The 15,795-nt window shown below is 46.4% G+C and overlaps 1 protein-coding gene across 1 annotated transcript; it reads left to right on the forward strand.

Moving 5' to 3' along the window:
- On the forward strand, nucleotides 1-15,520 carry ZBTB24 (zinc finger and BTB domain containing 24). The gene is made up of 6 exons (XM_065889087.1): nucleotides 1-955; nucleotides 3,623-3,790; nucleotides 4,283-4,366; nucleotides 5,049-5,132; nucleotides 12,882-12,963; nucleotides 13,742-15,520. The coding sequence occupies exons 1-6, from the start codon at nucleotides 1-3 to the stop codon at nucleotides 14,460-14,462; spliced, it is 2,094 nt and encodes a 697-aa protein (XP_065745159.1). The 3' UTR covers nucleotides 14,463-15,520.
- The last annotated feature ends 275 nt before the right edge of the window (nucleotides 15,521-15,795 follow it).

Below are 15,795 nucleotides of genomic sequence, written 5' to 3' on the forward strand. Positions count from 1 at the left end.
ATGGCAGAAACATCATCAGAGTCTTCTGGGCAGCTGGTTGTACACTCAGACACTCACAGTGACACCATCCTGGCCAGTTTCGAGGATCAGAGGAAGAAAGGCTTCCTCTGTGACATTACTTTAATCGTAGAGAATGTGCATTTCCGGGCCCACAAAGCCTTACTTGCTGCCAGTAGTGAGTACTTCTCAATGATGTTTGCTGAAGAGGGGGAGATTGGCCAGTCCATTTATATGCTGGAAGGCATGGTTGCCGACACGTTTAGTATCCTGCTGGAATTTATCTACACGGGTTGTCTCCAGGCCAGTGAGAAAAGTACAGAACAAATCCTGGCTACTGCCCAGTTCTTAAAAGTCTATGACCTGGTAAAGGCTTACACAGACTTTCAAAATAATCATAGCTCCCCAAAGCCACCGACTTTGAACACAGCTGGCGCTCCAGTGGTTGTTATTTCTAATAAGAAAAATGATCATCCAAAGAGGAAACGGGGAAGACCAAGAAAAGTCAACAGTCTGCAGGAGGGGAAATCAGAACTGGCTGCAGAGGAAGAAATACAGCTGAGAGTGAACAATTCAGTTCAGAATAGACAAAACTTTGTGGTTAAAGAGGGAGACGATGGTGTACTGAATGAACAGATTCCAGCAAAAGAATTGGAAGAATCTGAGCCGGCTTGTGAGCCAGGTAGAGGGGAGGAAATGCCAGCTGAAAAAGATGAGAACTGTGATCCCAAGATCCAGGATGGGCAGGACAACCAGAATCGGTGCAGCAAGCGGAGGATTCGGAGGTCCGTCAAACTAAAAGATTATAAACTAGTTGGGGATGAAGACGACCAGGGTTCAGCCAAGAGGGTCTGTGGAAGGAGGAAGCGCCCCGGTGGCCCCGAGGCCCGTTGTAAAGACTGTGGCAAAGTGTTTAAGTATAATCACTTTTTAGCAATCCACCAGAGAAGCCACACGGGTAATTACTCTTTCACAGCTTACTGGAATATGTTTTGGAGAAGTAACAATAATAACAGCTTTCATTTATTGTGCAATGTCTATGTGATGGGCATGCATGTTATTATGGGCATACATGTTATTATACATGCATGAAGTATACATGTTATTGCATTGAATTCTCACAACAGTCCTGTGAGACAGTTACTACTGTGCAGATGCGAAGACTAAGTCTAGAAAGCTGAAGGTAACTTGCCCAGGGCATCCGTGTAGTGACAGGTGGGAATTGAACCCAAGGAACCTGATTCCAGAACCTCTCTACTTATTTGAAGTTGTTGGTTCAAGGCTTGAATGTCCAGGAATCAAGCTGTAGCCAAAGTTAATATGCTTTATGATTCTTGAAGATTCCTCATCTTGACCATAGCTGTGTTTCTGCCCAGATCTGTCTGGACAGCTCTGTCACTCAGCCACCTAGCTGTAAATGCCTTTTCCTTTTTGGTCCCTCTAGCCCCGTACTGGCCAATAGCTCTTTTGTGAGTATGGAAATGTTCTATATCTATGCTGTCCATTTTGGTGGCCACTAGCCACTGGTGTATTTTGAGCACTTGACATGTGGTGAGTGTGACTAAAGAGCTGAATATTTTGTTTTATTTTATTTATTTATTTTTTGCGGTACATGGGCCTCTCACTGTTGTGGCCTCTCCCGTTGCGGAGCACAGGCTCCGGACGCGCAGGCTCAGCGGCCATGGCTCACGGGCCCAGCCGCTCCGCGGCATGTGGGATCTTCCCGGACCAGGGCTCGAACCCGTGTCCCCTGCATCGGCAGGCGGACTCTCAACCACTGCGCCACCAGGGAAGCCCCTGAATATTTTATTTTAATTAATTTGAATAGCCACCATTCAGATGGTGGCTAGGCTGACAGTGCAGCCCTAGCCACAAATCCCTCCTCCTTTGAGCTCTCTCTTAACATACCTAACTCACTCTGCTTTGGGTCAGGCTGTAGTTATATACCTGTAATCTACCCCTCAACCTAATTGTAAGCATAAGTATAGGGTCTGGTACTTAAAACCTGTCATCCAGCAGCCTGCTGTCTTATGACCTGGCAGCATCCAGCAGTGTGGTTCTCAACCTGGCTGCTTGTTTTAGTTTCCAAGGGAGCTTCTAAAACTACCAGGGCCTGGGTCCCAGCCCCAGAGCTTCTGATTTCATTGCCTGGAGTGTTGGTGTTTTTAAAAGCTCCCCGGAGATTTTAAGTACAGATAGACTGAGACCCTGAATTTTGGTCCTTTGAACACAGTAGACACTTGAGAAATATTTGTTGAACTGTGACAGAGGCTAGTTTAAGGAGTTAAATAGTTCTACAAGATTCATTAAGGAAAACAGCATGTAGCATCTTCCCTTTTCCCAGTGGTTTCTGCAATTTTGCATTGAATCACTTTAGTATGGGTCTCTTTTCTTCCATTTGAGTGGTTACCAGTAGATCCATACAGTCTGGAAAACCACCTTTTAGTTCCAGAAAAGTTTCATGAATTATTTCATAGATGATTCCCCTCTGTTTACTCTGCTCTCTCTTTCTGGAACTCCTCCCATTTGGATGTTGAACCTCCTGGACTCATCCTCTAATTTTCTTATCTTTTGTCTCCTATTTTCCATCACTTTCTGCTCTACTTTTTGGGAGATTTCCACTTTATCTTTCAACTTTTATTGTTTTTCTATTTCTACTCTTATTTTTTTTTACTTCTAGGAGCTCTTTTGTTCTCTAAATTCTTTTTTTGTTTGTTTTTAGTGAGCCTGTTAATAACAACATTTACTTATTTGTTAATTTTTAATGCTTTCTTCACTCTGGGCAGTCTGTTTTCTGCAAGCTGCTTTTTCTCTTATCCGTTTTGGTGTCTATTTCTACTACTAAAGACCTTCCTTGACTGTCTGGTGATTTTTTTTTTAATCATGTTTAATTACATGCAAGAATGGTTTGCTAAAAGATTTTTTTTTTTATCATGTTTAATTACATGCAAGAATGATTTGCTAAAAGCTACTGGCAACTCTGCAGATGTAGACAGGGCCTGTAGGCATCTTGCTGATACCCGGCATCACATTTTCAGCTCTCTTACTGCCGGCCCTTTGCATTCCAGGAGAAGATGCTCCACCTCCCACCTGGGGACTGTGGGCCTGGCTGCCAGCGTCTAGCGCAGGAGGGGGCAGAAGGCTGGGGGGAGTCTCATCCCAGATGTGAACTTTGACTTGCTCTCCCTGTGGTAGTGGCTCCACTGCGCTAGGAGACCTCTAACCCTGAGACCCCTAGTCCAGGGATCCTTCATCCGATTTACCCTCTTCAGAGAACAGTCTCCATCTCCTGCTGGGGAGAGGGTCAGTCTCCTGGTTACATGGAATAGGAGACTGGACCTGGGGGGCCTAACTACCTTTGAAACGGACTGTCATTTATCCTCCCTCACCCCTATTTTCAGAGATAACAGGTGCCACCAATTCCTGACCTCGTGGAGGCTCTGTCTTAAATTAGGTTGTGTGTATCCCAGCGCTCCTCACCGCTGGTGTAGGACTCGTCTAGCTCCATCTTGCAAAATGTTATTGCTGATGTTGTCTCTCCTGTTCACTGTTGTTTTAATTTGGGAGGGGACAGAAGGATGTGCAGATTCTTGCTTACATCATGTTTCTGGGGCTCTTATTCCAGGGGAGCGACCTTTCAAATGTAATGAGTGTGGAAAAGGCTTTGCCCAGAAGCACTCGCTGCAGGTCCACACCCGGATGCACACAGGCGAGCGGCCGTACACCTGCACCGTGTGCAGCAAGGCTCTCACCACCAAGCACTCGCTGTTGGAGCACATGAGCCTGCACTCAGGTAGCGGGCTTGCGCCGGGGAGCCAGCTGCCACCAGGTCCCCCTTCCTGGGGTGGGCATTACCGTGATCTAAATGGTCTTTTCTCAGCCTCGTATCATTCCCCACATGATACCGTTGAAAGACAGAATTGTGCATCTGTCAGAGTGTAGCTTAGAGTTCCGTGCAGCATTGAGCCTTAAACTAGGGTTTATAAACTGGCTGCCGGGAGTGCAGTCATGACTTGTTTAAGCACCAGAGTTTAGAATTATTTTACTTTGGATGCCTTTGGGGGGGAACTTGAATTCTCCAGTTCTGCCCCGGTCTCCATCACTCCCTGTTGCCTTACCTGCTTTTGCACATTTATGTTACTGTGGTAGACTCTGAAGGCATTTGGGTTTGTAGACAAGTCACTTGTGTTATTTGTAGAAAACGGGGATCTGGGCCCACTGTGATACTTACCTTATTAGTGAGCATTCCAGTTCTTTATAGTTTTTTGCGTGTTTTGTTTGGCAGGACAGAAGTCTTTTACATGTGATCAGTGTGGAAAATATTTCAGCCAGAAAAGACAACTAAAGAGCCATTACCGAGTTCATACAGGTACAATACAGTGAGAGAAAATTTGGATTGGCTGGGGGAGAAACGCAAATACAAATTGTTTCCGAAACAGTAGGTTCATGTTGTAGAAGATAAATGAGTTTTTAGGGAAATAGTTCTTAAAAAGCAATCTAAATTAGGTGTCCTTGGGTTACTCTCTGCTACCTTGTGATTTATATTAAATTTTTATATTGCAGTTTCGGTGCCACACGCAGAAACCCTGCAAAATTGGTATTGTTCAAGGCACCAGTTGACTAAGAGGGCACCAGTCGAATAGCTGTTAGTGGTGCCTGGACAGAGGTGTCACCACCCCATAGCCATCAGTCCAGGCTTTCTGCAGCCTGACTCCACCTATTGTCCTTTTTTCTTTCCTGCCAACTGATAATAAATGGAGGGGGGATTAGGAGCATCATTTGAGATCGGTTGGCCACAGTGACACCAGTGCGTTGAGGGAAGAAGGAGATAACACTTAGGGAGACTGGAAGGGTCCCACCTCTGTTGGGGAAGCAGTGAGTCGAGATGCCTAGGAAACTATTAACTTACCAAATTTAATTTAAAAATTGTTGTGTTATTAAAGCACCATATTTAAAGTGATTATTTTTCAGGGAAGTGCTTTAACACAAATCACTGAAGAAATGCAGGGACAGCATATATGCACTGACACTTTTTTTATTGTTGCGACAAGGCCACTCGTTACCGGAATGTAACCACTGCCGCCGCAAATTCATGGATGTGTCTCAGCTAAAGAAACATCTGCGGACACACACAGGTAAAAGTCCATCTCACCCTGTCTTTCTAGTGTGCTTTATGTTTTTAGGGGAGCGAGAAATGAAGTACTGGGAGTCCCCTCCTCAGACTGTGTTTTTGTAAATTGTGTGGGAATTTTATAAGTAGGTCACGTAAAAAGCCCAGGCAGAATGCTGTCACACAATCCTGTGGGGACATCACATGTCTGTAGGTTAGCAAAATGGAGCGTACTTACTGAGCATTGTTCGTAAATGAAACCTCATCTAATACCACAAAATAGTACAAGTCTGAATCAGGTTGCGTGTTTAAATTTTAATTTATCTCAGCATTGAAGATTATCAAGATAAACTTTTTAGAAAACGAAGCAGACACTAAGGCAGCACAGGCACTGAGGATTTTTCCACTTTCTCTCCTAGAACCAGTACTTATAACTTAAGCATCACTGCCTCCAGAAAAATCAGCTTCCAGGTTGAAGAGGAGGCAGGATCAATTAGGGCAGGTCAAATTTTTTCATTTAAGATCAGAAAAGCGAAAATGTGGGCCTTTTAGAACTTTGGGTAAGAAGCATTTCTTAAAAAGAAACCTGTTAGTTTTTCTAAGAAAAGCTTCCTATTCTAGATTGATAGTTTAATGAGTCTGTTAAATTGTCTACCAACATTGTATATCAGATTGCTTTTTGTTGCTTTGGACATTTTTTTGAAAACACAATTTTTCTTAAAGTCATTTACTTTCTTAAATATCTCATAAGGTATGAGTTTTATGAAAATGGATCTCTATAGAGTCTTTCTACAGACATCATTAATAGGTTCTGTGAAATTTAATTCACCCACTTAACACATATTTACTGAACAGTACCAGGCACTGGGTACCAGGCACTGTTGTGGGCCCTGAGGATACAGCACTGCCTGAGATGGACAGAGCCCCTGCTCTTGAGGGGTTAACATTCAAACAGGAGACAAAGAACAAGCGAGTGAGTAACCTGTTAGGTGGGGCTAAGTGCTCTGAAGGACTAAACGTAGGGGCAGGAGGCAGGAGGGGGAGCTGCCCTTTGACGTAGGGGCTTGTCTGGGAAGGCCTTGCTGATGACGTGCCATCTTAGATGGAGATCTGCGTGCTGTGGGGAGTGAGTGAGCCGTCGTGTCTACCCCGGAGAAGAGCATCCTAGGCAGAGCAGACCGAGGTGCAGAGTGGTGCCGGGGCAGAGCCGGGGCGGTGGGAGTAGGAGTGTGTAGTGTGGGTGGACATCAGAGGCTGCTGGAGCCCGTGTGACACGGGGTTCCCGGCCTGGCTGTGTGCTTCGACCTCCTGAGAAGCTTTAAAAAAGACAAAGCCTGGTCCCACCCCCAGAGATTCTGATTGAAGTGACTGGGGATGAGGCCTTGGAATTGGCATTTTTAAAAGCTCCCCAGGTTTTTCTAGTGTGCGCTTACGCCTAAGAACTTCTGAAGGCACAGTAAAGACTTTGGATTTTATTCTGAGTGGGATGGCTTTACTGCGAGGAGTGACATGATGTAACGGAGAATTTTAATAGGATCACAGCCGCCGGTGGGGGGGGGGGCCCATGTGGGGTGAGGCAGGGGCGGAGGTGCCCGTAGGGGTGAGGCAGGGGCGGAGGCGCCCGTAGGAGGGTGGAAAGACCCATTAGGAGGCGGTGCTGGACAGGGGCTTGGTGCAGGGCTTGGCGCAGGGCTTGGTGCAGGGCGGCAGTGGTGGGGAGGCGGCGAGTGGCCCAGCGCCAGATGTATTCTGAAGGAAGACTCCCGTGATGGGCCCGTGATTGGATATGGGGGTGAGCGGAGGGGAGGCAGAAGCAGCCAGAAGGGTGAGAACCCGGGGAAGACGGAGGGACAAATGGAGAGTTAGACTTTAGACACATGGGGCGTGAGACGTCTGTTTGGCACCCAGGTGCTCGAGCGGAGGAGACGGCTGGGTATCTGCGCCCGAGCTCAGGGGGCGCCGCGAGCAGCAGTCGAGATTCCCGTGCTTACACAGGGGCCTGTAGGCAGCGTGTGGGGCTGTGAAGAGAACCCCCACAGGAGGGCGGAGGTGGAGGAGAGCCGAGCTGTCTCGGTTACGTGGCGCAGTGCCCGGGGTGAGATGTTTCATCTTCTGAGCATAAGGTGTCAGTGAGGCTTCTGGTCTTTCTGAGGAGAACCAGGCCTGAACTGGGGGTGAAAGCAGCACGAGTCCTCTCTCCAGGATCCCAGCAAACTCTGCTCCACCCGCTACCCTGAGGAGCAGAAGAGAGAAGTGGAGGATGCGATGGGTGCGAGAGGAGATGACGGGGACTCTGTAAAGTGGTTTGTCTGACTGAGAGATAAGAGGTCAAACCCGTCAAAAGATTGGGCTCTTGGAAGCAGAGACTGTGACCCTTCTGTCCTTAGCCTGGAGAATATGCACAGTATTGGTGTTGAAAAGAGTTGGGGTGCCGCTTGCCTGCTCCCCGGGCAGAGAGGAAGGTTTGGGAGAGGCTGCTTGGCAGAGCTAGCGCTCAGCCTCCACGGACAGTGGTGAGGACAGCTGCCAGCAGGGCAGGCGGGTCCTGCCCGAGAGGGCCACACCCATGGGAAAACCAAGACTCTCTTCTCTTAGCTCTTTAAGTGCAAACTCTCTCTGGGTTAGATATCCTTTGCCAAGCACAAAAAAATCAGAGATAAACAAGAGGTGCTTTCTTCCCTAGAGGGCATGTTCAGTGGCGGGGGGGGGGACGGATGCAATTTGAAAGGGAAGCAAGGTGACAGGCAGTGCCAACGAGGTCACTGCAGCTCAGTTCTTTCCCTATACCTGGAGCTGGTCAGGCTTTCAGGAACTGAGCCAAGCCATGCCAAGCAAAGGAGTGATAAACCATCGAGTGTGTTCACTTAACAAAGGGACTGCACCTCTCTGTTGTCTGCAGTACTGCCTTCCTGACATCACTGTACCTGCAAACCAAGTTAGTGATCCCAAGATTGCTTGGTGAGCTGGGGGCAAGTTCAGAGAATTAGCCCAGGTCATGGAGAAGCCTGGTGCATGGCCTCTGACCGCAGTAGAGTCCCAGCCCTCCAGTGTCCCTGTCCCTTGTGTGGTGTTAGGTAAACACTGATCCTCCCCTGTGGGCTCCCCCTACTCCCAGGTAGATCCCCTGCCTGTGACACAGTTAATTGAGCCACAGCTTTCATTCATTCACAGCCTCATTTTGTTGGATTGGATTTGAAGCTTCCTAAATCTCAGCCACGTTTTCAGACTATCCTTTAACGTTGCTCATCCCCAACTTTGAGAGACGTGGGGGTCCCTCACTGTAACATACCCTTCCAGAGTTTACATGTGATCTAGTAAGAACCTCAGTACAGCGTCATACGAGCCCCAGTAGAGGTGTGAACATAGGGACAGAAGTGTTTCACTTTCCCTGGGAAGGTCTGGGAAAGCGTCCCAGAGGAAGAACCTGAGTCTTGAAGCCAGAGTAAGTGCTAGACAGACAGAGGAAGCTGGAAGAGGTGTTTCCAGACAGGAACAGGATGCGTGGGGTTGACGATGTGAGAGGCTGGCATCCAAGGGCCGTAGTGAGGAATTCCACGGTGAACAGCTAGACTGAGATTGCTGACAAGGGGCAGGCCCCTGGTGAAGCGGGGGGTGGTCTTTGGGCAGAGAGGAGGCATATTTTGGTTCGTGCACTGAAAAGGACTCAGGCAGCCCCAGGAGGATGGTCAGAGAGGGAAGGTCCTGGGGATGAGCCAGTTACCAGGCTCTGGGGAAGAAAGATGAAGGCCTTCAAGTCAAGAGAGTGGACAGAAGAGATGTACTTACGAGATTTTTAGTCTGGGAAAAAAAGAGTCACTGCATATGTGACGAAGTGTTAATAGCCCAAATATGGGAACATGAGTGCCCAGGAGAAAACTGGGCAGGGGGACCTGAAAGGCATATCACAGAAAAAGACATAGGAATGGCCAGTAGACGTCTGAAATGATGTTAACTGCATTAATTGTCAGGGAAAAAGAAATGTGCATTTCTTTTGGCCCATTAGATTGACAAATATGTGAGGAAGTGGGCATCTTTAAGTTCTGTTGATGGGAAAGGAATTTGGGAACTTCCTGGAAAGAACTTTGGCAATGTGAATCAAAAGGTAAGCTGTCCAGTTGGGAAAAGATGTTTGCGTAAGGATGTTCAACGTAAGCAGGATTGTTTATAATGTCACAGGCTTAAAAGTGACCTAAATGTCCCTCAGTAAGGGATTAGTTAGGTAAATTTTGGACAAGATACATAGTGGAACACAAAACACCATTTTAAAATGTCTGTTTGTTTGTTTTTAACCATTTTTTTAAGATGAATTTTCCATTCCCGTTTGACGTTACAGACCAGCATGCACTGGCCGATCTCATGGTGTACATAGTATATCACCTGTGTGTGTGCACAGAGACGCCTGTAAAGGTTTCATCACAGTGTGAGGTGGCAATCTACAGGGGAATTCTGAGTGTTTTTTGTGCTTTTCAGTATTATTTGAGTCTTCTACAGTGAACGTTGTTGATTTTTGAAGAAAACGAAAGCAGCTGTTTGAGGAATTTAAATGTACAGAACTAGATTGCCAGTCGAATGTGCACTCGGAGCAGACTGGACTATCGGGCCTGGCTGGGTCAGGGGCTGGATGCTGCTGTGTTAACCAAGATGGTCACGTGGGTTTGAGCCAATGGGGTAGGAAACCCGGCCATGCTACCCAACAAGCCCGCAGGAGTCGGTACCCTCTGGAGCTGGGATGGGGATTCACAGGTCGTCAGAGTGGGGTGGGGTGAGTGGCATGCACAGCTGAGGAGAGGGTCTGGAAGGAAAACTTCTGAGTTACTTAAATATTTCTGTCAGCATCCCCCTGGGTGAAACCTGCACTCGTGTCTCTGCCCTGTCCTTTCATTGCCATTGTCTGATCCTCCTGTAACCAACTCCCTTCTGGCCCCGCTGCCACCCAGGCCCTGTCACCTCACCTTTTCTCTTTCCTCTCTGTCTGCTTCCTGCACCTCCTGGTCCAGGCCTCGGCACTGTGGCTTAGACTGTTACACAGATTCCTACAGCCGCCCCTACCCACCGTCCCCACATATATTTTCTTAGTACTTTGTCCCGTCTGTCTTCTGCTAAAAACGTCCAGAAGTTCCACGGGTCCACTGCCTGGAATTTACGGCTCTTCGTGGCCTGGCCTCACCTTTTAGGTCCCACGCTCGTCAGAGCGAATCCTCATCCCTCTTTGTCCTCCCTGTGGTCATTTCCGACACCCGCTGTTTGGTCATTCTGCTTATCCTAGTACCTGAATGGGGCCTCTCTCCAGTCCAGCCAGCTCCTGCCTCGTCCTCACGCATCCTGTCCGCAGAATTGTTGATACCACTCATTTGAGTGTTTAGTCAGCTACAGCCCTGCCGCTGTACTTGATTACCACGTGTATCTTTTTGAGGCTGTGATCCTGTCTTTGGTTTCCTTTTTGTTTCTCAGCTCCGTGCTTTGTTGAGGGTCCGCCCATCCTTGTAGAGCTGAGGCAAAGGAAGAAGGAATGTGTCGGTGAACCGGAGGCAGTGGAGCCGTGTAACCGTTACCAGAACAAGTTAGGAACCAGAGGAGTAGGAAGACTTTCCCCAGATTCACGTTGGCTAGGAAAATTTGCCTTCTTACTGTGCTCGAGGATGTTTCTGGAAAGAGTTTCCAGTATTGAAAACATTTGCCAACAAAATTCCTGAGGTGTTGCAACCCCAGATGGAATTGAATGATAACGTGAACGTTGTTGTATGTGCTCCCCACACAGAACTTTACAGTGACAGGCGGACAGAGCAGGTACTCGGTCTTGGAATTGGGAGAGGGAGAAAAACCGAGATCAGAATAGAACGCAGCTCTGGTTGGAAAGCTGTGGAAAGAATGACCGTGGCCTGGTTTTAACCTTTGGAGTGGTAAGAGTTACTGCTGCAAAGACGCAGACTCACCCCAATTGTCACAAGTGTCCTCTGCCTAGATTGAACTTGGGGAAACATCTCACCTGAATTTTCTAGTAGATGCTGTGAAAGGGAAGCTACCTGACCATCCCCCACTTCACTCATCCCTTGTTATATAGTTAAGTGGGATTTTTCTTTTTCTTCTTTTTTTTTCAAATTCATAGTTCCCTTGCCTGCGTTAGGATCACTTAGTTGCATTTCTGGAGGGCATGGCAGTCTGTCATTGTATGTGCAGTGTATAAACTAGCGCTAAATAAATGCTGTTGAAGCCTTATTAAAATTGTCAGGGACTTCCCTGGTGGCTCAGTGGTTAAGAATCCGCCTGCCAGTGCAGGGGACACAGGTTCGATCCCTGGTCCAGGAAGATCCCACATGCCGCGGAGCAACTAAGCCCGTTTGCCACAACTACTGAGCCCGCGCTCTAGAGCCTGCGAGCCACAACTACTGAGGCCATGCGCCTAGAGCCCGTGTTCCACAACAAGAGAAGCCACCGCAATGAGAGGTCCACGCACCGCAATGAAAAGTAGGCCCCCCTCACCGCAACTAGAAAAAGCCTGTGTGCAATAACGAAGACCCAATGCAGCCATAAATAAATAAATAGATAGATAGATAAATAAATTTATTTCTTAAAAAAAAAAAATGCCAGACCCCACTAGGCGTGTGGAACAGTCACGACATCTTATGTGGGCCTCAGTTCCCACTCTGTGAAATTCATTTACTCAACAAGGATTTCTGGAACAGTGTGCAAGGCCCAGTTCTAGGCACTGGGGTCCTAGGAGTAGGCAGACTCAGATCATCCTACATAAGACTGGGAGAGATAGGTATAATAAATAACATACGGTATATAAGGCGGCGATAGCATTGTGGGAAAACTGACTTGGGAAGTGGACCAAGACATGCTGGGGCAGTGCTTTGGGTGGTGATAAAGCCTCACTGGTAATGTGACACTTGAGCAGAGACTTGAAGGCAGTGTGGAGAGTGAACCACACTGGGAGACCCTGGGGGAGACATGCCAGGGAGAGGGAGGGGATGATGAGTGCGAGGGCCCTGAGCGTGGCTTGCTTGGGGTGTGGTGTTCAGGGCCTCTCCAGGGGCTGTGTGATGAGCAGGGGAGAGTACCTGGTGAGGTTAGGCGGGTTTGGGGTGAGGAGTGGCAGTGGGTAGACAGATCTGTCAGAGCTGTGATTCCTTGTAGGCCCAGGGCTTTGGCTTTTATCTCTGGATGGGATGGGGAGCCATTCGAGCACTTGCAGCAGAGCGTGATAGGATCTGACTGTGCAAAGGGTCACTCCAGTCGCCTCATTCATTGTGGACGACAGGGAAGCAGAGCAGAAGTGGGCAAACTCACAAGGAGGCTGCTGTAGGGAGGTGATGGCGGCCTGGGCCAGGGGTGGCAGTGGAGGTGGTGAGAAGTGGTTAGGTTCTGGATACACTGGGAAGGTAGATATAAATGTGAATAATCCACAAGTCACCCTGGTACTCAGGGGCCCTTGGGAAGGTCAAGCAGTAAAGTGTGGGAGTGTAAGTTACCTAAGGGTGGACTGTACAGGAGCGAATGTGTGTCCTTCGTAGAATCACTTACCCCCTTGTTTCAGTGTTTAAGTGTTTGAGGGAAAGAACCGTACCCACTTTCTCTGTATCCTCCTGGCACCTAGGACACAGTACTCAGGTACGTAGTAGGTGCTCGCTAAGTGCTTCATTCATTCACTCATGCTTATGGAGGGTTCAAGTGGTATTGCCTTTGTTCTTTTTTATATTGTGAAACTATGGGGTGGTTTTTGCTTTTTGTTTTATTTTGGACGTATATTTCTGAATGCTTTCCCCTTTTTTAGGTGAGAAGCCATTTACTTGTGAAATCTGTGGCAAATCTTTCACAGCAAAGAGCTCTCTTCAGACCCACATCAGGATCCATCGGTAAAGTTTGGCAGATCCTTTTCTCACATGGAGTCCTCATCCAACCCTGGTGTTCAGTAGGGTGACATACATTCCCTATATAGTCCTTTTCCCCAGATTATTACTCTAGTAGAATTTCCTGGGCAGTTTATTATTTTGTTTTATCTTTTCAATAAAGAAATTCCTCACTTAGGCCAAATCAGGAAAACTGATTCTGGCCAGCAAAAGTTTGCGTTATTGATGTCATTTCTTAAATTTTGATTTATCTTCAGTCAAAACTAAATATTTAATATTTTCTGAATAAATTATTTGCTCACACAGCTTATTTCCGGATTTGATTTAGTAGTTCTTCTAACACAGATAATTGGGGGCTACTCAAATTTTTAATATTGAAATCAATCATATATATTTATTTGGCTTCTAGAATCTAAAGATTGGCTGTGAGAGCTAAAAACAAAAAAGAACTTGGTGTGTAATTTATTACTATTTACCTTCTTATCTGAAATACACACTGTGGAATCATCAAGTTTTATCATATCTGACCCAGCATCACAGCCCCATCTACCACCTGTCCTCAAACACCCCTCCCTGCCATTCTTTTTTTTTTTTCTTAAGATTAGAAACTGAAGTCCATGGCAGGCGTGACTTGGTCCAAGTACTTAAGTTAGTAAGAGAACCCATGACTTATGCTTCCCAGTCAGGTTGATTTTCCCCTCTTCTTGACTGCTTCTCCCTAAATGGTCAGGAAGTGATAAATAGATCTTCCTGTTTTTAAAATGAAATGTATACTTTTTCGTAGAGGAGAAAAGCCATATTCCTGTACCGTGTGTGGCAAATCCTTCTCTGACTCGAGTGCCAAGAGGAGACACTGCATTCTGCACACGGGCAAAAAGCCTTTCTCCTGCCCTGAGTGTAACTTACAGTTTGCTCGCTTAGACAACTTGAAGGCTCACTTAAAAATTCATAGCAAAGAGAAACATGCGTCCGATGCCAGCAGCGTTTCCGGCAATAATAATGCTGAAGAGGTCAGGAATATTCTTCAGCTGCAGCCCTATCAACTCTCTACCTCCGGAGAGCAGGAAATTCAGCTTCTTGTAACTGATTCTGTACATAACATCAATTTCATGCCTGGTCCTAGCCAAGGAATCAGCATCGTCGCTGCAGAGAGTTCCCAGAACATGACGGCAGACCAGGCTGCTAACCTCACCCTGCTCACGCAGCAGCCAGAGCAACTGCAGAACTTAATTCTTTCAGCTCAACAGGAGCAAACAGAACACATTCAAAGCCTCAATATGATTGAAAGCCAGATGGAACCCTCACAGACCGAGCCAGTGCACGTCATCACACTTTCCAAGGAAACTCTGGAACATCTTCACGCCCATCAAGAGCAAACAGGGGAGCTCCATTTAGCAAGTGCTTCAGATCCGGCTCAGCACCTACAGCTGACACAGGAGCCTGCTCCGCCACCACCCGCCCACCAGGTGCCCCAGTCCACGCCGCTCAGCCAGGAGCAGAGCTGACCCGAACACGTGCCTGGCTGCTCCGTCGGCCTCTTCTGCGTCAGCCCGCTGTGACTGGATTGCGTGCTTGAAGTCAGGCTTTCTGCAACGCTCACTTACAGATTCTTACAGAGATGTGGTAGCTCACTGAGCCAGCCGATAGCGTCCATCCAAGAGGCAAGATGTGTAGATCATGTCTTATATCTAATACTGATTTGGATTTAGCATTTCAATATTGATGAATGGTTTTCATTTTCATTTACTACGTCTCTTAAAGACTTGTGTAACTTTTCTTTGGGGGCATTGCATTAAACTCTTTTGTGAGTATTAAACGTTCACAGCCATAGTCATGGTCTTGCTGACTTTTCCAGTTATATTTTTTTATTTTTTAGAATGAAGAAAGTCATATGTTGTGTTGGGTACAATGGTTCGTTGTCCCTTCCCCCTTAGGCAACACAATTGCCACTACAAGACAAGTTGGGGCCGAATATGACAGATTACAACTTTGGGGACTCCGTCCTTTTAATAACTTCCAGTCCCCTAAGACAGAGTAATTTCTCAAGGTTTAACCTCTGTGTGGTACAGTGGGCTCATCATGTCGTGTGTAAGATAGAGTCAAAGACAACATGACCTAAATGTCTATTTTAACTCAACATTCACAAAACAAGAAAGCCAAAAGAATAGGATTATTTTTTTAAATTCTAAACTCGACTTTTCTGAGAAACATAGATTTACATGTTTTTTAAAAGCAGGTTGTTAAAAATTTAATTTAAAAGGCTAATAGTATGCAATTGGATCGAGATATTCACCCCAAATAAATTCTGAATTTTTGTCAGCTTTGATATTTGATCTCCATGGTGAAGTTAAAGCTTTCTTAATTATCCTGGAATATAAAATTCAGTGTAACTTATGTTAAATATACTCTACTGGAATCGAATTGATCTCTGAAAATGTTGATCTATGTATTGTGTCTGATAACTTTTTAGATAGGAACTTATAATCTATTTTTATTGCAAAGTAGATTAAATCTCACAAAATAGACACATAATTTTTAAAAGTAAATTCTCCTAATCTTAAAAATAATTTTGAGCCTCAGAGACTTAGTAGCCAGTGTGTGTCTGTAGTTGTGTGATTTTAAATAATCGTCAGAAGATTAAATTACGTTTGGGTTACGTTTTTTCCAGCTCAGCCTATTTTGTTGAATACGCTGACCACTTTCTCTCAAGTAAACTGGTAGAAGATTTTTGAGAAAAGGTGGGCACTAGTGTATGTTAGTTAACATAATGCTGGTGGAGAGTTGGGGTAACCACCCCTAAAATTAACAGGATCTTCATGTCAGTCACTTTGTTTTAGA

This window comes from Phocoena phocoena, chromosome 12 (assembly GCF_963924675.1).
Source record: "Phocoena phocoena chromosome 12, mPhoPho1.1, whole genome shotgun sequence".
In the NCBI taxonomy this organism is placed as follows: domain Eukaryota; kingdom Metazoa; phylum Chordata; class Mammalia; order Artiodactyla; family Phocoenidae; genus Phocoena; species Phocoena phocoena.

Excerpts from the sequence above, each read along its gene's own strand:
- ZBTB24 (XM_065889087.1), top strand. The coding sequence starts at position 1 with ATGGCAGAAACATCATCAGAGTCTTCTGGGCAGCTGGTTGTACACTCA. Across the intron at positions 5,133-12,881 it reads ACATCTGCGGACACACACAG|GTGAGAAGCCATTTACTTGT; the intron begins GTAAAAGTCCAT and ends CCCCTTTTTTAG. Across the intron at positions 12,964-13,741 it reads ACCCACATCAGGATCCATCG|AGGAGAAAAGCCATATTCCT; the intron begins GTAAAGTTTGGC and ends ACTTTTTCGTAG.